Consider the following 21,825-nt stretch of genomic DNA (forward strand, 5'->3'; position numbering starts at 1 on the left):
AATATGGATTTTTATATGACCCATGGATACATCAAGGGTCAGATTGAGTGGGCAGCTCAGCTGGGGAGAGGCTGCTGGTGAGCGCATGCCCTCCTCAGCGTCTCCCTTACTGGGCTTTTCCCTGCAAAAGAATCCCAGCCAAGGAGAGGCTTTTTGGCGATCGCGCGCCCTCCTTGGCGTCTCCTCAGCCAGGCCCTTTCTCTGAGGAAAGAGCCTGGCCGAGGAGAGGCTTTTGGGAGGATGATCGCCCTTCTCGGCGTCTCCTCAGCCAGGCCCCTTCTCTGAGGAAAGAGTCTGGCCAAGGAGAGGCTTTTGGGAGGATGATCGCCCTTCTCTGCGTCTCCTCAGCCAGGCCCCTTCTCTGAGGAAAGAGTCTGGCCAAGGAGAGGCTACAGGGCGCGCGATCGTCTCCCTCGCTGGGCTTTTCTCGTCGGAGGGAGCCGAGCCAAGGGGGGGCTGCGGGGCAATCGGTCACCCTTCTCAGCACCTCCCCAGCTGGGCTATCTCTTGCAGAGGCAGCCTGGCAGGGGTGAGGCTTGGTCAAAGTACTGGATTGCCCCGTATGTACTGTAGGTCTACCCGGGATTTTGGACACCATTTGGAGGCAAAAAATTCTCGACTTATAGTCGAGTATATACTGTAGTCAAAAAATTGACCCCCAAGAGCCTGGGTCAACTTACTCTTGGGTCAGTGTAAATACTGTACTTTAACTCTTATAGATATATATAAAATTCTTCTTCGTGGTCTCTGCGAATCATACAAATGGGTTTTACTGCGCCTGCGCAGTGCTGTTCGGAAACTTCTGGAATCACTGGGCAAAGTTTACTTTGCAACACATAGAAACTTTTTGGCGGTAACTCCGCCCACCCGTTATAAGGCCCCTGCCTTCCCGCTCTTTCCCCAGTTCCTTTTTTCCGCCGCGCTAGCTGCTTCAGGGAACTTCGCTCGCTTTAGCTTGCATTTGGAATCACTTTCGTTTTTGACCTCGGACCGTCTCTTGACCATTCTTTGTCTCCCGCCCCTGGTAACTTCGAACTCTCGGACTGCTGACCTCGTTTCTGGACTTTCCCTTTCAACTTGTCGACTTCGGAAAATGCCTGCTCCATTTAAGAAGTGTGATGTTTGTGGGGGCAAGGTGCCCATCCAGGATCCTCACTCCTCCTGCCTTCTCTGCTTGGGCAAAGAACATGACACAAAGGCTTGCCCACTCTGCAAGTCCCTCTCATCCCAGGCTCGCAAGAACCGTGAGTCCCGGCTGACTTCGGCCATTGCTCTGGGCAAGGTTCAGGAGGGAGGCCCCCGTCCATCATCGGCTCCTTCAGCTCCGCCGGCTGCCTCATCTTCCCAGGCGAGCGTCTCCAGCGTGGTGTCTGCCCCACCGATGGCAGGTTCGTCCACCACCACTGATGTGGCCCGTGGTTCACGAAAACCCAGTGCCACCGACAAGCCCTCCAAACACCCCCACAAACAGTTGGGGTCTGAGGGTACCGAGCCCAAGGAAAAGCCCGGGAGAAAGCTGTCCCCGGAGGGCTCGCGCGTGAAGGAGTGTGCGGAGGCCTCGTCGGTCCCGACTCCGTCCTCCAAAGCCTCTTCGAAGCCATCTCGACACGCCTCCGAGCGGCCCGAGACGGGTGCATCCTCGTCAGGAAAGACTGCACCGGTGGAAAAGGCTAAGACATCTAAGCCTCAATCCACAAGAGCTGCCGTCCTGCTGGACCTGCCGGACAACCCGTTCTTCCCCCCCGAGGATCGGGTTGAGACACCACGGTCGTCCAAGAAGAGGCACCACAAGGACACAACGGAGGGCTCTGCACCAAAGAGGCCTAAGTCTTCCAAGGACCACACCGGGTCGGAGGTTTCCTCCAAGGGAAAGGAGCGCGCTTCCCACAAGCAGCGCTCTCCGGCAAAGAAGGCTCCAACACCAACCTCTTCGCGCCCCGATGGCTCGTCCACCTCGCATGCAGCCACTGTCCTGGACACCCCGCTACCGTCGACGGTCGACTTTGCCCGCGCCGATGAGTTGCCAACTGAGCTCCCTCGGAGATTGTCACCTTCGCCTTCCATCCACTCGGAGGTTGACGAACCGACGGAGAGGGACACTGACATGTTTTTTGACCCCGATTCCGGGAGATACTACATGTCAGTGCCGAGGGAGACTGCCTTCAGGGAGTTCACCCGGCTCAACCTATGCCCGGTGGCCCCCCAAGATGACGAGCCTGCCCCTTCCCATGCGACGGCCTCAGCCTCTGCACCGCGTCGCTCCCCCACAGAGCTACCGCCCTTGCAGATCCCGGCGCGCTCGGCGACTCGAGTCAGGGTCCCGGACATCCCGCTCACCTCTGACACCGACTCTGAGGGGGAACCCTTGCTGCCGTCGGGAGAGCCTTCCGACGACGATGACACCTCCATCCAGGCGTCTCCACAGCGGATGCACCACCTGGAGCCTTCCTCCCCCACGGATGATGTGCGCTCTTTTAATGAGCACATCATTAAGATGGCAAAGGCCCTGGACATTGAGCTCTCCTACCCCGAGGAGGAGGCTCGGGATCCTGTGGAACGTCGGGTACATGGCCGGGTGCCCACACCCCCCTCCATCCCGCTGCTGCCCTCCATTGAGTCCATTGTCCGGAGGTCGTGGGATGCACCAGCTTCACTCGTCGGATCCTCAAGGAAGATCGAGTCCCTCTACCGGATCTCCCCTTCGAGCTGCTCTTGGTTGGCCGATCACCCCAAGCAGAACTCGGCAATTGTAGAAGGGGCGCAGCAGGGCTTCGTTCCCAAGCAGGCAACTTCCCCAGTCGACCGGGAAGCGAAGAAGGTAGATGGTCTGGCCAAGAAGGCCTACTCAGCGGCAGCCCTCGCAGTCAAGGCCATCAACTATAACGCCTGCATGGGGGCGTACATCCAGACACTCATGGAAGGGATCTCGCCACTCGTCCCGGACGTCCCAGACGAGACCCAGCGACGTCTGGTAGAGATCCGTGATGAGGCCCATTCGATCGGCAGCTGGCTCATCACTGCCTCCAGGAATGTGGCTGACTGTGCAGGATGGGCGATGTCGGCTTCGTTGGCTCTGCGCCGGCATGCGTGGCTGAGGGGTTCGGACCTCAATGCCAACGTCAAGTCAGCCATAGAGGACATGCCCCTGGATGGTAGCGGCCTCTTCCACGCCGAGACCGACGAGCCCCTGAACCACAAGTTCAGAATGAAGGCGGCGGCGAAGAAGCACGGGATGTCATCGGCTCCCATCTCGCCCTTCAGAAAGAGGCAGTGCCCGTGGCAGCCGCAAGGTCAGTCACAGGGGACCTTTCAACAAGACCGTCAACCTCAGCAGCAGGGCTCCCAGAGACGCCGGTACCCCTCTCAGTCCTCCTCCTCCTCTGGCCGTCGCAACTTTCCTTCCCGGTACCGAAAGTCCCGCCGGCAGGATACCGACCAGGGGAAGAAGAGAGCCTGAAGGGTTGCAGCGCGCTTCGTCTCTCCTTCCTTTTTCTTTTTGGACATTTTGAGGCCCTTTGTTAACACCTGGGCCTCTATAACATCGGACTTGTGGGTCCTCAATATCGTCCGTAGGGGTTATGCCCTCGAGTTCCAAGAGCTCCCCCCAACTGGAGCCTTCATGTCCACTCCCCCCTTGGACACCCTTCTCGACGAAGTGCGCACTTTGCTGGACAAGGGAGCAATCTCCCCTTTATCACCTGACCAGTCCTCCAGGGCCTTTTTCTCCAGGTACTTCACGGTACCGAAGGCGGATGGGGGCATCAGACCAATCTTGGATCTGAGGGAACTCAACCTTTTTCTTGAATACCGTCGGTTCCGGATGGTCACCTTGGCTTCTATTCTGCCGCTTCTCCACCAGGGCCTGTGGTTCGCGACGGTCGACTTGAAGGATGCCTACTTCCACATCAGAATTCAGGAGTCCCACTGGAGATTCCTCGCCTTCGCCGTCGGCTCCACTGCGTACCACTACAACGTGCTCCCCTTTGGTCTTGCCATGGCCCCGAGGGTCTTCACGAAGTGTATGGCATACCTTCATCAGAGGGGCTACAGAGTCTTCCCCTACCTGGATGACTGGTTGTTTGCCGCCGATTCACAGCACGAGCTCCGAGAGGCGGTCTCATTCGCGTTGCACCTTTTGGACTCTCTCGGACTGGTCGTCAACGAAGAGAAGTCCCACTTCACTCCGACCAGACAGGCCAAGTTCATCGGAGCCATCCTCGACTCCGACAGATGCTCCGCCTTTCTCCCTCCGGACCGTTTCCAGGCGTTGGTGGCATCGTTGAGGCCTTGCACCTCTCACAGAAGAGTGAGGGCCAGAGATGTCCAGGTGGCGCTGGGCCACATGGCGTCGACGACGTTCGTGACGCCGTGGGCAAGGCTTCGCCTCCGACCACTGCAGTCCTGGTTCCTCTCAGTATTCTCTCCGATGGAGGACCCTCCTTCCAAGTGGCTCACGGTACCGAGACCGGTGGCCGCCTCGCTGAGATGGTGGCTGGACGGCCACAATGTCTGCATCGGGATGCCCTTCCATCAACCTCAGCCGCAATTGACTTTGATGACCGATGCTTCCCTGGAGGGTTGGGGCGCCCACCTGCTCGACCTGGTTGTCAAGGACAAGTGGTCGGCCCAGGACAAGCTTCTCCATATCAATACTTTGGAGATGCTCGCAGTCGAGAAGGCCCTGAGGGCATTCGAGCTCACTGTCACAGGCAAGGTGGTCCTCCTCAGGACGGACAACACTACCGTGATGTATTACATCAACAAGCAAGGAGGCACCAAGTCCAGGACTCTGCTCGAGATCACTCTTCGCATCTGGGACTGGTGCATCCAGAGACAGGTGCTCCTCCAGGTGATGCACCTCCCAGGAGAGGACAACGAGTTGGCAGATCGCCTAAGCAGGTCCTCTTCGGTGTGCCACGAGTGGAGGCTCCATCCGGAGACGGTCAGCGACCTGTTCGAGAGGTGGGGAACCCCCTGGATCGACCTCTTCGCGACCGAGTGGAACAGCCACTGTCCCCAAGTTCTGCTCCAGAAGGCAAATGGACGGATCCCTCGGAGACGCGTTTGCCTTCCTTTGGATGGGAGAGCTGCTTTACGCCTTTCCTCCCTTCCCTCTCATCATCAGGGTGGTGTCCAAGATGACAACGGACCGTTCGCATGCGATCCTGATCACCCCATGGTGGCCGAGACAGCCTTGGTTCGCATCCCTTCTCCACCTCTCCAGGAGATGCTTCCTCCGCCTCGACTTCCGTCCCGACCTGTTGTCGATCCAGGACGGCCAGATCCTGCACCCGGACATCGAGAGCCTGCCGCTGGTGGCCTGGAGGATACAGCCCTAACCGACCTGCCGGAGGCGGTGAGGATGGTGATCCTGGCTGCAAGGAAACCTTCCACCCAGCGGTCCTATGCCCTGAAATGGAAGAGGTTTAGCCTCTTCCTTGACCGAAAGGGCTTGTCTCCTGCTCAAGTGTCCACTCCAGTGGTGCTGGAGTTTTTGATGGCGCTTTTGGATGAGGGGCTGTGCCTCGCATCCATCAAGTGCTATCTATCTGCCATTTGTGCCAAGTACCAATTCGGGGGGAGGGCTTCCTTTTTCAGGGATCCCTTGGTGAAAGGGTTCCTTAAGGGATGTGCCAACTTACATCCTCCTGTGTCGGTACCGGCGCCGGCTTGGAGCTTGGAGGCGGTACTGTCCGCGCTCCAGTCCAAGCCCTTCGAGCCGATGGCCACAGCGGACTTGAGACTACTGACTTGGAAAACCGCTTTTCTTGTGGCCATCACCTCTGCCCGCCGTGCGGGAGAACTCTGTGCCTTGCGGAGGGACCAACCCTTCCTGAGGTTTCACAGGGACAAGGTGGTCCTTCGGACAGACATTACTTTCTTGCCTAAGGTTGTGTCTGCTTTCCACATGTGCCAGGACATTGTGTTGCCTACTCTCGCATCCAACCCGACTTCGGATGCGGAGCGAAGCCTGCACTCTCTTGATGTCAGGAGAGCACTGGCTTTTTACTTGGACAGAACTGCTGCCTCCAGTCGCTCCGAAAGACTCTTCCAGTGCTACTCGGAGCCGAAGAAAGGGTTGCCTGTGTCTGCGCAGAGGTTTTCCAAATGGGTGGCCGGTACCATCCACCTCTGCTATGAACTTTTGGGCAAACCTCTCCCGGGCAGGGTTCGGTCTCATTCCACAAGGGCAATGTCAGCATCCTCTGCATTCCTGTCGGGGATTTCCTTGGAGGATGTCTGCAAGGCTGCTGTCTGGTCCCAACCTCTGACTTTTATTAAGCATTATAGGTTGGACACCAGAGCCATCCGAGACGCAGCTTTCGGGAGGGCTGTGTTGGTTTCAGGGTTGCATTAACTGCACTACTGATGGTTTGTGTTTCAGCGCTTATGTACATATGCCACTGTTTCCAATTTGTTAAATGTTGGTTTGCACAATTTCTATGGGACTGGTCTTGCACGACCTTTTGTTCCCTTCTCAGGTCTAGCAGTGTTATTGCTATGTTTGGTCTGTGCATCAACAAAAGACTGACTCTTTTTATGGTTCAAAGTGTTTATTGTTCCAATAAATACACCTTTGGTTTACCATAGCTGTGGTTTCAGGACACTCCCTCCGCCGCATACCTAAGCTTGTCAGTCTAAACCCATTTGTATGATTCGCAGAGACCACGAAGAAGAAGGACAGGTTGCTTACCTGTAACAGTATTTCTTCGAGTGGTCATCTGCGAATACATACAAATCCCACCCGTCCATCCCCTCAGTGTCCTGCTCTTATTGGCTCTTCCCATCACCTGCTTGGCGGAAAAAATTGCAGAACTGGGGAAAGAGCGGGAAGGCAGGGGCCTTATAACGGGTGGGCGGAGTTACCGCCAAAAAGTTTCTATATGTTGCAAAGTAAACTTTGCCCAGTGATTCCAGAAGTTTCCGAACAGCACTGCGCAGGCGCAGTAAAACCCATTTGTATGTATTCGCAGATGACCACTCGAAGAAATACTGTTACAGGTAAGCAACCTGTCCATCAGCCATCTCATTTCTCTGAGTAGACTAGCAAAAGGCAAGCACTTAGTCCATCCTGGTAGCACTTAAAAGAAGCATCAACCCCTTCTGCTGTCATTCATCTACACTTTAGTGTGAACACAAATAGTTATGCCTGCTGGAAAGTAGTAATTTCTTTGGCATCGTTTCCCTTTGCTTTATCTTTAGTTTAGATCCTTTGTTACATAATGCTAAGCTTTACCCAGAGTTTGGAAATCATTGCTCTGGATCCTTTGTTACATACTGCTAGGTTTTACCCTCTACTTATCCACGGGTCATATCAACATTCATAATTTTGGCCCCTAAACGTGCCCTTGACTAATACATGAGGTTGTATATATACAGTAGCATCCTACCTAGTAGCCATATTAACTTGGAGGCATCAGATTATGTGCTTTGATATGCCCGTTCAGCATGACCAATGTTTACACACAGTTAGAGCATTATCTACCTTGGTTCTATCCTATGGAGTCCTGGGATTTGCAGTTTAGGGTGGGGAATTTGGAATATTCAGCCAAAGAACTCCAGTGCCTCATCAAATTGCAAACTTCAAAATTTCATAGGATGCAGCAATTGCAATTCAAGTGGAGTTATAGTGCTATAAGCATGTAGTGTGAAAGAGTGCCTGGTGTCTAACATCTATGTAAATGACTTTATTGTAAATAAAATGTGGATGCTAAATCATAGCACTTACATCAGTAGCTTTCATTACATACAGTGTGCCCGCGTTATATGTGGCTTTGAGTATATGCTCAAAGCTGCGCAGGAGCACGCGGGCCACAAGGGGCGGCACGTCCCCTTAGCATGAATGGGGCATGCTCCTGTGGCGCACGCCCTGTGGGCACAAACCCCATTCATTTGAATGGGGCTTGAGCATTTGCGTTTTTTCTCTTACGTTGGGGGTGAGTGGGTTCCAGAACGGATGCCCCACATAAGAGAAGGGCGGACTGTACTTTGTTCTTGACATTAACCTTAGTCTATCACTGATATTTCTGTCTTTGTGCAATTCCATTTTATTTCTGGCTGGTGTAGGAGAAGCTTCTTATGTACCTGTTATGGGGCTGTTGATGAAAATGCTTACCTGCAGAACTGGGAGGGGGGTAATTCCCCTTCAGTCTCCTTATGAACCCTGAAAAAGTCTTTAGAAGGCTGAGGAACTCTTTGGATGTGGAGGGCTGCAGCAAGGAGGGAAGAAATTAGAGGAAAATGCAGTTCTCTTGTGCCAGTGGAGATTTGCTAGTATGATGTTGTTGGGTGTAGGCTTTTGTCTTTCAGTAGCAAAATGCTTTGAAGAAAGAACTTATTCATGAATAGTTGAAATTTGTTTTCCAGAGGAAATCTATAGCCATTTTGCTTTCTGGCGTGATGTTTTTTCTGATGAGTTTATCTTCTTTCCTGGAATACCCCTGAAGGTAAAGTTCTTTATGCAGTCTTGATCTCTTAATGTCTATAAGAATTTCGTATTGACTTAACTAGCATCAGAGCTGCGTTATGTGTAAATAAGGAAGAGGATCTTGGGAGCTGTTTGTATTAGAGTAGGTTTGATGGTTTGTTTATCTGTGTTTTCTTTTCATAAAACTTTTCAGGTGAAAAAACAAAACACTTAAGAAAATCTGGAACTGGAAAACTTGAAATTTTTAAAAGTGGATTTTTTAAAAAAAGTAGACGTAGAATATGCAATCTGTTGCAATCCCTTCTTATATAACATCTCTGATAAGATCTTATTAAAAAGGCTTAATCACTTATTCTTTCAAGGCTTTTGTGACTTTCTTTAGTTTAAATAAAAATTGTTAATGCCATGTTAATTCAAAATTTACCATATTATTTTTTCATTTAGTCATTTTAAAATGTTTGTCAAATAACATAATTGCTATAATTTAGTATGTATTGTGTATTGGAAAGCTTTTACAATAACAGCATATATTAATGGACTCAAAGTAGAACCAGGTTGTCATTGATTTTTGGGGACCCCTCAGATGGAGAGTTCTAGGCTATTTAAGTCACAAACATGAAGATAAATTAAATGGGCAGCCATTTGAACAGTGTATCAGTTTTTCTTTCTCACACACACCTCTCCCTACACCTCCAAACTTCATTATGATCCTGCGGCTCGCATGCCTTTGGTTAGTCCCAGCTAGAGTAAACCAATCAATTGTTGAATGATGCGTCAACCTGTAGGCAAATCTAATCAGTTTAATGGGTCTACTCTAAACAAGATTTAGGCTTTAATCTTAACTACTATTATTTTATCTTTTTATCTTGTAACTTCTTCCATGATCCTGCACTGCATCATCTCTTGTGAATATCAGCCAATTGGTCCTCCTCCTCTTTACAGCTGTGTCCTGCTCTTAATCTGATGTACCAGTAGTTTCAACCTTCTCCTCCACTCTGCTTGGTTTAGGGCTTTGCTACTGTTAACTCTACATCTATCCTTTGTCCCATGATGGTGCAGCAGGCAAGACCTTTGTGGGCGTGCTGACAAGAAAGTACTTGCACAGTTCTTCCTTTTAGTTTATCTGATTGTTCTTGACAGGAGGGGCACCTTCAGCTGAAGCTTTATCTGACATTCACTCCAATTGTGCCACTTTTCATACAGTTCTAATTGCGTAACCTCCCTTGTGTTTCAGTTTGCTCTTTTGTAAGCCTATGAAAGAAATGTTTGCCCTAGACATATTGATATAGTTCAATGATTCTGCTTCTTCAGAGTTCAGGTCTGAAGTGTACTTCATACATTCCTAGTACAGTTGTTGAGGAATAATTGATCATCACATAATAGTGAAGAGTGCTCAGTTCTAAAATGTTCAAGCAGAAGCTCTTCAATTTACAAGTTCTCTCTTTTAGTCTTGATACAGGCTGCAAAATGTAGAAATACTTCCACCCTACTATGTGAAATTGCATAAAGAGAACATATTCAGGGGTAGATGTGTTGGCAGTGCAGTAAAATAGAACAAAATCCAAAATCCACAAAGCACCAATATCTTCATTGGGCCAATCCAAAGCATAAAATACATCATGCAAGCTTTTGAAGTTTCACTGGTTTCTTCATCAGGCAAAGACATTAAAAATCATGCTTAAAAGGGAAGTGGCCTTTGCCTGCACTGAGGTACCTCAGTACCATTCTGACAACAAAGTACATCTGAGACAAAATGAAGGCCTGCAACTCTAACATTTTCACCTTTCTTCTCCCATATGATTTTTAACTTCTTTGCCTGATGCAAAAAGCCAATGAAGCTTCAAAACCTTCCATGATGTATTTTTTGCTTTGGAGTTAATCCAATTAAAATATTGCTGCTTTGTGGGTTTTGAATTTAGTATTTTACGTAAGAAGTTTCTGTTAGTAGCTGGAAGCAACTGCTGTTGTGGAACTCTTAAACACAGGCTCCGGAAGTGCAACATGGCTTAGATTAGACTGTTTGCTGCTAATGATTACCTTCGGGCAAGATGGATTGATTTAAAAAGGATTTAAATAGGCATGGGGCGAGATAAATTGAGGCCAACAACAAGACAGAAAATGCTTACTTCTTTTTAAAAACGATACCAAAAAAAAGCTAAACTGTGGTTCACATTTGAACCCTAAACTCTGATTAAACCTTAATCATATTTCATTTAAACAGGTCAGCTCCATATAGTATTATTTGAAACATGCTTGTTTTAAATTAACCAAAATTGAGATTAAACTGTAGTTTAAGTCGATGAAACGATAAGCTGTGGTTAAGTGAAACTGAAATACTAAAGCCTACTCCATTCTGCAGAGTTCCTAGATATTCTGTGTAGCATTTTCAAATGGTAATGTGGAGGCTGTGTGGACGATTGGCCAGAGAAGTCTGTTTCTGCCAACCCAGCAGCAAGCTCCTGAATCAAAACAGCCCAATGTGTACATACAAAAGAAACACAGCTCTTTTAGTTCTTAGTTCTTGTCCCCCCCCCCCCCCCCATCTCAAGGTAAATGTGGGTTCATGGCACACTGGCAGTATTGTCTGATTAATAATGCTTTTTCTCTAATCTGGAAATTATTCAACCTGTCTGAAGTGAAATAAGAATGGAAAAATAGATGCAATCTATCAGTGTACTCAAATAATAGCATTGTACAGTACTAATTAAGATGTATGTGCCTTAGGTAACTTATCTTTAAATTCAAGTTTTGATTTGGAATTATGTACTTAGACTCCCATTTCTTGTAGATTATTTTGTTTCGAGGTTGTGCATTAGAATATCATTTTTCATACATTACTGCTTTGATATCACAAAGGAACCAGTCACCATGGTTTATTAGGAACTGGTTATATTTTCAGGTTTCTGTAATACAATCCCAACTTTTTCTTCCCTGATTACTGAAATAACATTTTATTGGGAGAATACTTAGACAGTATTAAAGTTAGTAACTCATTTTTAGGTATGTTAAGTATTTTTCTTATTTCTTTAATAGAAAGATGTGTTTTGCATGTTCTTATCTGCCAGAAATTGTACCCTCTCAGAAAAAAAATATTTATTTAACCCCTAGGATTTTGAAGAAGGTTGCTTCCTGCTTACAAAATGTGATGCAGTTCAAGTCACTCCTCAGCAAGTCTTTGTTACTGAGAAAGGAAGTGCTGTGATCTCTTTTTTGACAGCAATGTTCAGGCCTTTTGTGGAAGGATACCAGGTACAAAATGAATTCTCATTTCCTTGCTTTGAGACTATCATAAATTCATCAGTGACAGTTGATAGCATTGCTGAGATTATATATTTAAGTTCCTTGAGAAAATAATACTGTGTCTTACAGATTCAGTAGTGTGTATATGTAATATGTGCACATGCCTACTTTCACTCTCTCTTTTGAAAAAATCTCAGCAGTCAACCTTAAAGTAATCTTTCATCCTTTTACAGATAAGCAGTAAAAACAACAATAAAAGTTGCAAATGAAACAAAACCTGTAGCACAGGTCTGCTGAAACTTCTTAGCACAGGTGGGAGTAAAGACTATCTCCCTTTCCTATGAGTAACTGTTGTTTCTTGTAGTATTGTATATCATTTATTTAGGGATATCAGTATTGAATGAAGAGGTTGAGATCTGTATTATCTGAGAAAGCAAGACCCTATCCAAAGCTGTTATAAGCTTTTCCCTCTTGTGTGGGTTGCCATATGCTTATGCTGCAAGATGTTTTTCATTATTCAAACTGCCTCCTCCCACCATAAGTAAATCCTGTATTGCAAACAGCTTTGAAGACATAGGGATTTTAAAAAGCAAAGGATGATATAATGTGGAAAATTTGCCCCTTCCTCCCCCCACCTAAAAAAAAGAAAGAAAGAAAAAGAGAAAAAATTAAATCACTGGGAAGGTCCAAATCAGAGAGTTGGAATAGACCACAAGGGCCATCCAGTTCAACCCCTTGCCGTGCAGGAACTCACAATCAAAGCACTCCCGAGAGATGGTCATCCAACCTCTGTTTAAAAACCTCCAAAGAAGGAGACTCCACCACACTCATAGGGATTATGTTCCACTGTCGAACAGCAAATATCATCAGGAAGTTCCTCCTAATGCTTAGGTGGAACTCTTTTCTCTTTTTCTCTTTCTTTATTAATTTTTTTTTGGGGGGGGGGTAAATTTTCCATATTATATCATCCTTTAAAAATAACTCCAGTGCTGTTTTTGCATGTAGATTGTTTATGAATGCCTTTGTAACCATTTTATAACATCTTTATAACACAAATATTTAATATAGTCTCAAAGGTGCTACAAGATCTCTCTACATATTGATTTTACAGATTCTACAGATCTTCAAATATTTAATATTTTTCTTAGTTAATATGCAGGTATCTTTCTAAGGAAACCAATGAAGCCTTTACTGAGAAGCAGTTTATTTTTGGAGTCCGAAGCTTCACATCTCAGCTTCTTGAAACAGGTGTGTGTTCTTTGGACAGTGCAATGTTTTGTTTTGTTTTAATCAGATTTATTTCTCTCTGGCAGTAAATAGAAAAGATTCTGAAGTGTAAAAATACATAATAAAATGTCAAAGTTAGGATTGCTCATGCCATCCTATTTTCCATTTCTGTGTTTAGCTGGAAAGCTAGACAGTGAAGAAAGCTGATAGGAAAAAAAAGAGTTTTGAGATCACTAAAAAGATCCTAGTGCAGATCAGGCCTGAACTCTCCCTGGAAGCAAAGATGACTAAACAAATTGTATAATATTTCGGCCATATCATGGGATGAAAGGACTCACTAGAAAAGACTATAATGCTTGGTAAAGTGGAGCGCAATAGGAATAGAGGAAGACTCAATCAGAGAAGCTACAGCTATGAATCTACAGGTGCTGAGCAGGGCTGTGGAGGATAGGGTGACTTGGAGGTCTCTCATATATAGGGTTGTCATGGGTCGTGGAGACCTCGAAGACCATTAACAACAAAAAAATCATGCATTTGGGGGGCTTTCCATATGGTCTGGGGAGAAAAATTGTCCCTAAATTGAGTTGAACATTTAAAAAAATATGTATTGGAGGGTTGGGAAAACAGATGGAGGTGTTTAGAGGTGACAAAAGTGGGGTCCAGGGGCTATACACAGCCCCCACTATATTCACCCCTACAGTCTACTGCCAACATTTTTAGAAATTTGCAGTGAATCTTTTGGGCTGCTACTGTGAAGGTGGCGACTTTTGGGATATTTCCATCTTCACTAAAACAAGCTATAGTGAATCCGATATTGAAAAAGCCCTTCCTAGATCCCCAGTTGAGAAATAATTACAGACCAGTCTCCCTTTTACCATCCTTGGGCAAGGTGATCGAGAGGGCAGTCGCCTTCCAATTCCAAGCAGTCTGGGACGAAGCTGATTATCTGGAACCATTTCAAACTGGCTTCAGAGCGAAATACGGAGTTGAGACGCCCATGGTCGCCTTAGTTGATGATCTCCGTCTGGGCATCAACAGGGGAAGTGTGACGCTGTTGTTGCTCTTGGACATTTCAGCGGCCTTCGATACCATTGGCCACGGTATCCTTCTGGAACGCCTGAGAGAGTTAGGTATCGGGGGCACTGCGTTCCAGTGGTTCCGTTCCTACCGCTCAGGCAGATTCCAGATGGTGATGCTGCTCCTCTAAGAAAGAGCTGACATCTGGTGTTCCTCAAGGCGCCATTCTGTCCCCCATGCTATTTAACATTTACATGAAGCTGCTGGGAGAGATCATCCGGAGTCATGGAGCACGGTGTTATCAGTACGCTGATGACACCCATATCTATCTCTCTATGTCTCTGACTGATACAGTGACTAAGGATGGCATCTCTCCTCTGGGTGCTTGCCTGGGGTCAGTAATGGGCTGGATGAGGGAAAACAAACTCAGACTGAATCCAGCAAAAACGGAGGTATTCGTGATAGGCACCCCAAGTCCAGGGATGGAGATTTGTCCCCCAGTCCTGGATGGGGTCACACTTACCCCTAAGGACAAAGTTCACAGCTTGGGAGTACTCCTGGACCCATCTCTACAGTTATCATCTCAAATGGATGCGATGGCCAGGAGTGCTTGGTACCAGCTTAAGCTGATACACCAGCTGCCTCCCTACCTGGACCGAAAGGACCTCGAAATGGTGGTACACGCACAGGTAATCTCTTGCTTTGACTTCTGTAATATGCTCTACATGGGGTTACCTTTGTACCAGGTTCAGAAGCTTCAATTAATTCAAAATGCAGCAGCCAGATTGATCACTGGAACTTCCAGGTCAGATCATATAACACCTGTCCTAAAATCTTTACACTGGCTGCCAATTAGCTTCAGGGCACAATACAAAGTGTTGGTTGTTATCTTTAAAGCCCTACATGGCTTGGGCCCGAGTTACTTGGGAATGCCTCTCCCTACACAATCCGCCCCGCACGGCGAGGACAACAGGGAAGAATCTGTTAGACTAACCAAAGGTCAGACTAACAGTTACTTCCAAAAGAGCATATACAGCTATGGCCCCCAGGTTATGGAACAATCTGCCGGAGGAGATCCGTCTCATCACAACCCTAAATGCCTTTAAGAAAGCACTAAAGATGGATCTCTTCCAGCGGGCATACCAACCTGACCTTCTATAAAGAACTTTAGGAAACCCCACTTTTGGTCATAACAGCATAACTGCCCGCTGCCCTGCAATTACTGTAATTGAAATTTTTATATTTTGTGATGTTTTTATGATATGTATTTTGGACATGATTGCCTGTATGGAGATTTTTGGTTGTAATCCCACTTCGATCTGTTGGGAGAAGCGGGAAAATACAAATAAACTTGGGGCACATACAGACATGCCAAAATAAAGCTGCTTCAGGTCACTTTGGAGGTATGTTGTTTAAATGATGCATGCGTCCTAAAAGGCCAGAAGCCGCAACAAAGCCATGCCCCAGTCCTTAGAACTGGAGCATGGCTTTGGTGTGGCTTCTGGACTCTTGGGACGCATGCATCATTTAAACAGTATACCTCTAAAGTGATCCGAAGCAGCTTTATTTTGGCCTGTCTGTATGGGGCCATCGTATTATTATCATTATTATTATTAGATGTCATGTGATCTGCCAGGAGGTCCCCAAAGTGCAGCATTTAACTTACATTCATTCCAGTATATAAGGGCTGAGGTTTTAATTGTACCCTTCCTCTTGTTTAGGAAACACTCAGTGTTATGAAGTTCTCTCTTCAGATATGCAGAAAAATGCTTTGGCAACTCTTGTGCGATTAGGTGTTGTGTCAAGAACGAAAATGTGAGTACAAATTTTGCAGCCCTAAAAAAATTAAACATGGTATCTATTACAATTACACATAGCTTTGAATGCTAAACAAAACTTTGAATACGCAACACCAATCACAAGTTCCTTGATAAATGATAACAATTTTATATATTTGTTAGAGACAGGAGAAAAGACATTGAATTGTTTCTAATCAGTGTGTTTCCTCTGCTAACAGAAGGCTCCACAGAGGTTTCTGTTAATGGAAAGGAATAGAAAGATTAGAAAGCCATTTTTGCTTTTCAAGCCCCCTTCCCAAGCTGTTCTGAATGATTTCCTCAACACTCTGGAGCAGATTTTGCAGGATGCAGTGGCCTATAGCAGGGAACATATATCAGTAAAAATTGCTTTCCTCTGGCAGAAGCCTATGTTTGATCAAAAAGCCCTCTTATCAACAAAAAGCTGAGGCAGCAGGATGACAGAAGACTCTAAACTTACATTTATCAAGACTGTGTTGTTGCATGCCTTCAAGTCATTTCTAACTTTTGACAACCCTAAGGCAAATCTGTCATGGGGTTTTCTTGGCAAGATTTATTCAGAAAGAGTTTGCCTCTGCCTTCCTCTGAGGCTGAGAAAATATGACTTTCTGAAAGTCAGTCTGTGAGTTTCCATGACTAAATGAAGATTTGAACTCTGGTCTCTAGGGTTGTAGTCAGTGCTCAAATCACTACACCATACAAGCTCTATAAGGGTGTATATTATTGAGATACACTTCTATAAATCTACAAATATGTAACGCTATGTCAGACTGCTAGTTAAAAACATAAAAGATGAAAGATGAGCAGTGCTAAGATTAAACTCATTTGTCATTCCATTGGTCATGTGGTCATTCCTCTTACATTCCTAAATTGTCTCCATACCTCAAACAAATCCATGTCAAATTATCATTCATGGGATAATTCTCTTCTTGGACTTTTCCCATACTTTGACTTTTCCTATTTTCTAAGGATGTGTGGAGTGATAGGGCCACAAGTGGGGCAATCTTTGTGATCCTTTCTCATGGAACTATACAGAGAGATGGTGCATTTAACAAGTTATTCTCAGTTGGTCTTAGAGACTGTGAAAGGGGTACCTGTTGTATTGACTTCATCCAGGATATGTAAGACTTTATAACCAAACCAGAACTGTACATTCAGCTTGGTAGCTAATAAACAGGCAGCAGAAATAGTATGACTATTACAATGTACAATGTTCTATTTCCCACTTGAAGACAGAATGCCAGACTTTATATCCACTGAGGCTTATCACACACCTCACAACTACAGCACTGTGATTGCTTTTTAATTCCCATAGCTGCATGTAGTAGAATTATGGGGGTTGTAGTTTGGAGATGGATTAGAGCTCTCTGGCTGATAATTCTAAATAACCTTCCCTGAACTACAAATCTCAGGATTCCATAAGATTTTGCAATGGCAAGTAAACTGGAATAATAGTGCTATAATTGTGTAGTGTGAAAGGGCCCTAGGTACAAGCACTGAAGAGAGTATACTATGATCACAAAGGCAACACATGAATGAATGATGGTTATCTTTCCACATCTGATAGATAGGACTAAAACTTGACCAGTCAAGAGTGCTGATGACAAGCACTTGTAATCTTGAAACAACCTTGACTTCCAGATGTAGTGATGGATCAAGGAAGCACCCCAAGTCTGAGAACCTAAGTCACAAAGACTTGACAAGTTTCTTCAGTCACCCCTCATCTCAACACTTGTTTTGCAAGTCATTGCAAAATACCAGGCCATGCATAACTGACAATATGGGCTGGGGTGGCTGTTACTTGAAAGATGTATGTGGGTGACCTGAAGTATGAAGATCAGTGAGCTGATATGTTTAAAGCCCTCTGGAAAGGTAATTCTGAAGACCAGTGCTGGCAAACCATTTTAGATTATCTGACTTAAGGCTGGGCAAGTAATCTCATAATTCCAATATTTCCAATGCTATTTGACTTGTAAAATCAGGACCAAACATTTCCTGTGAATAAAAATGGAAGTTCATGTGTTCTGAAGGACCAAGCTTTATTTAGATAATTGCTGCTTGATAATGGTCTTCTGCCTTTGAGCATATAGCTGGAACAGGTTTTCTCAGTCTAAATATTTCTATATTTGTACATTCATCCATTGTAAAAAAAAAAAAAAAGGAAGCAGGGAAGGGGGGAATGTGGCAGCACCTTTAAGAATAACTACTTTTTATTTTTTCATGTGCTTTCTTGGATATAAACCTACTTCTTCAGTTGCAGTACAGAATAATAATAATAAATGCTCAAATATAAAGCATAATTTACACAGTTGTGGGTATAGGACAGAATGTAAAATGTGTTGGAACAATGGATTTGAAAAGAGACTAATTGAGACAAGGTACTATAAATAAGGCTTTATCTATGAATACTTAAAAGCATAACAAACAATATATACAACAGAATAATACAAAACCCATATATACAAAAGATACAAAATAACCCATAATAGTAATGGCAAACATAATAATAACAAGTAGCAAATAACAGAAGTAGAATGCAACAGAAAAAAAGGCTGAGAATAGTGAGCAAAGAGGGAGGGGAAGAGCTCACTACAAAGCTATCCTTATTAAGACTCTAAAGTTAATTAGAGCTATGCATATACAGGTGTAGGTCATCTGTGTTCTCAGTAGCTCTCCATTAACCCTGTAATGGATATTAACCCTATAATGGCTCAAGTGTAGAGCTTGTTACTATTCCAACAAAAGGTTCCAAAAAGATGCAAGATTGCCCTGAATTTTCAAAAGGGCAACAAAGTGTAATACAAGTCTTTCAGATCTTTAGTTCTCAGTTAGTGCTGATGTGTGAAAGCATTAAATCTGCTCACCAAAAGGTAGTTTCCTAGGTTTCCTCTCTGAGATTTGTTTTGTAATATGTGCAGTAGCAAGGACTCTTGTATTAATATATGTAGTATGCCATGAAGCCATTGCTTTTTCTATATCTCTGCTAATGGATTGGAATTTGTGAAAATAAGTCTGCCCTCTGTATCCATGGATTCTGCATACATGGATTCCACCATCCATGGCTTGAAGGGGAAAAAAGCCTTGATTTTACCATTTTATATAAAGGACACCATTTTACTATGCCATTGTATATAGTCAGACTTCAGCATGCACGGATTTTGGCATTCATGGGCAGAGGGGAGTTTGGAACTAAATCCTAGTGGATAATGAGGACGTAGTTGTAATTCAATTCAGCAGTTTCTCTTTCCAGTCTTCCTTTGTAATTTCCTTGTGTAAGGACTGCAACCTGTAAATCAATTACTGTTAAGTCTAGGAAGGTTGAAATATTCTGCAATTTGTTTTTCGATACTGTCATTTCTAATGTCAGATTTGTGTCCTTTAATTCTCTTGCACAGAGACTGCTGCATCAGACTAACACAGTTATTTCTTTGAATTTGTCCATTGATTTCTCTTTTTGATAACCAAGATTAAAAGCACTACATGTGATTCAAATTTTCATTAATATTGAGAGAGTCAGTAAAGTGAGTGATTTACATCCCTCCATAAATTCATTAGAAAGGGGGATATTTTAAAAAAATATTGTGTGGTTTTAAAATGATAAATGGACCATTGTATTCCACATTACAGCCATTTAGTTTTTGAAATAAGTTAACCAATAATCATAGTAAGCAAAAAGAACATTGACAACTCTTTTTCACTTCAGAGTCCTTTAAGGTTTAAGGTAACTGTCCTAATTATTCCTAAAAGGAATGACTTCACACATACAGCAGCCAAGGTTTAAAAATGATACAAAAAGAAGAAATTACAGTACTGTTCTTCACATACCCAAAATAGATTTCTTTACTTCATACAATTTTTACAATTAAGAACTAGAAAATAATCTGACTTACTTCTTGTTCTTTCCTCTTCAGGAATGATAAATTCACTTACAGTGTAAACAAAGAAACTTTGAGTAAAATTGCAGGAATGTTTGGTAAGTGTCCTTGGTAATAGATGGAGTACTGTGAAATCTGATTCCTTTCTTCCAAGATACAAGGCCTTAACTTCTGAGTTGTTTGAGAATTCCATCCTCATAAATCAAATCTTCCTTTTGGTTTGAATATTTCTTTACTATATACTTATTTCCACCTTTTAAAGAGAAATCTTTGTTTGTCCATCTTGTCTACATTGATTTCTGTAATTCCATAGATGCCTTGCTGTTGCTTTTAAAATGCAAACAGAAAAACTTTAGAATATTCAAAAAATAAGTTCGGAACTAAGATACAGATTATCATCTGTTGTATTTGGGTGTTAAAAACATAGTTTTGATATTCCCACGATTACTTGCCACCTGTGGTTGTCATACTGCATGGTTTATAGTTCACTGCATGCTGGTGTTCACGGCCCATTTGCTCCCACCAGGTTCTTCCTCCCAGCATTACTGCTAAATAGACCAGGAATGATTTGACCAAGACTTGGCCTAAACAAGGTCTTGGCTTGTTGCTCTCCAGTTTGCCAGGATTATAACTCAGGATTTGTTCTTAGTTCATCAGTCTGGTTTGCCTGGGAGTATCAAGCCAAATTCACCAATCTGAACAGCACCGTTTAAATATCTATTTCTGTTTTTAGGTATTGACTCATTTCTAGATATTAGGAAGTGGTCATGCTGGCTAGGGCTGATATGAATTAATATCCAAAAATGTTTAACTTTGTATCCCCTGCTAGCATCCTGCTCCCTATTATCACATCAGCTCTCTTTAGTCTTTCAGTAAGTGTGTACTCCAAATAATGAGTTTGAAGAGGAAAGTCTATTGTATCTGGGAAGGCTCTCTACATGAGCCTGAACCCCAACTTTTCTTTAATCTGACTCACATGGAGGGTCTCCATGGGTACAAAATGTTTCCTTCTTCAGAACATCCTTCTGTCTTCATGTGTGGAGTACAATATTTACTGAACACCTGAATAGCACTTCTCTTGCAGATGTTTTAAAAACAAACCCTTCTAGTGTCTCTTTCTCAAGAATTCTGTACTTTGTATTCCTATGCTTTTAGAATCTAGGATACCTGTAAGAAAACCAATGGCTGCAAGACTTTAATTGGAAGGGCTCTATGGAGGATTGCCTTACACATATGGAAATGATGGAGAACAGTTGAAAGTAAAGCAGATGATGGAGAGAATGTTACTGCAACACAGTGGTGGAAAAGCAATCCTAGTCAAAAAACTGCCATCTTGTACTTGAACTTTACAGCACTGATGCTTAGGATTGCTTGTACACTCATGTTCTTTTCCCTTTCTTTCACCATTAACTGACAGAAATACACAGTGAAATCTGAGATGTTTGCCATGACAAGGAAACTATTGCTTTTATATGATTATCTTGTTGTTGTAATAACAATGTAACTGAGAAACTAAGGCTATAACATTAAAAGCAATATTTGAGGGAAAACATCACTGGTTGCCATTGTATTTATAAAGAGATTACTCTGTTCCTTTCATGGAAGTAATTCGTACAAAATACCAATGCTGTAACCTATTTTTTAAAATTGTATATGTGACTGTAAATATTAAAAACTAACAAAGAAATATTTTTGCTGCTTTTAACCGTTGCACACTGGTGACTTCAATGAAATACGCAGTTTATTCTGTTTCTTTTCTCATCATGTTCTATTTAAGTGTTTAGTCAGTTACATTCTTCTTTGATTGGAGTTTATGTACACATACACAGAGCGAGAGAGGAATTACAGATTTTACCCTTCTGAAACTGTACATGTTAGTTGGGAATAAACCCTATTGCAGTTACGGTACTTCCTGTAAGCATAGGAACAAGCTGCAGCACATTACGTTGATGGCTACTACTAAAAGCAAATTAAGAAACTGTTAGTTTTGGAGAAACAGCATGCTTAATGAAAATATATTTAAATTTAAGACTTTCCAAGTGTATATATTTCCATCTTAAGTCCTGCAAAGGTTCAAGGCAAGGATTTTCAACAATGGCACCTGGAATGCAAATTGCTTTGGCTCTCAGATGGGATGGGCCTCAGGTATAGTGACTAAATTGAAACAAGCATGGTTCTGCCACCCGTCTTAATTGTGTGAGTGAAGATACTTCGCCTTATG

The 21,825-nt window shown here is 44.2% G+C and overlaps 1 protein-coding gene across 3 annotated transcripts in view; it reads left to right on the forward strand.

The window, feature by feature from the left end:
• Nucleotides 1–21,309, forward strand: part of GNPAT (glyceronephosphate O-acyltransferase) — a 56,298-nt gene extending 34,989 nt beyond the window's left edge. For all 3 annotated transcript variants that reach the window (XM_089529963.1, XM_089529960.1, XM_089529961.1), the window contains 6 exons: nucleotides 8,368–8,447; nucleotides 11,537–11,677; nucleotides 12,817–12,916; nucleotides 15,634–15,727; nucleotides 19,641–19,702; nucleotides 20,760–21,309. In XM_089529963.1, coding sequence (XP_089386089.1) covers nucleotides 8,368–8,447; nucleotides 11,537–11,677; nucleotides 12,817–12,916; nucleotides 15,634–15,727; nucleotides 19,641–19,702; nucleotides 20,760–20,803 — 521 coding nt within the window. In that variant the 3' untranslated portion in view covers nucleotides 20,804–21,309. The remainder of the gene's footprint in view (nucleotides 1–8,367; nucleotides 8,448–11,536; nucleotides 11,678–12,816; nucleotides 12,917–15,633; nucleotides 15,728–19,640; nucleotides 19,703–20,759) is intronic.
• The last annotated feature ends 516 nt before the right edge of the window (nucleotides 21,310–21,825 follow it).

This window comes from Sceloporus occidentalis, unplaced genomic scaffold (genome assembly GCF_023333645.1).
Source record: "Sceloporus occidentalis isolate IW3139 unplaced genomic scaffold, rSceOcc1.0.p SCAF_6, whole genome shotgun sequence".
NCBI classification, from domain to species: Eukaryota; Metazoa; Chordata; class Lepidosauria; order Squamata; family Phrynosomatidae; genus Sceloporus; species Sceloporus occidentalis.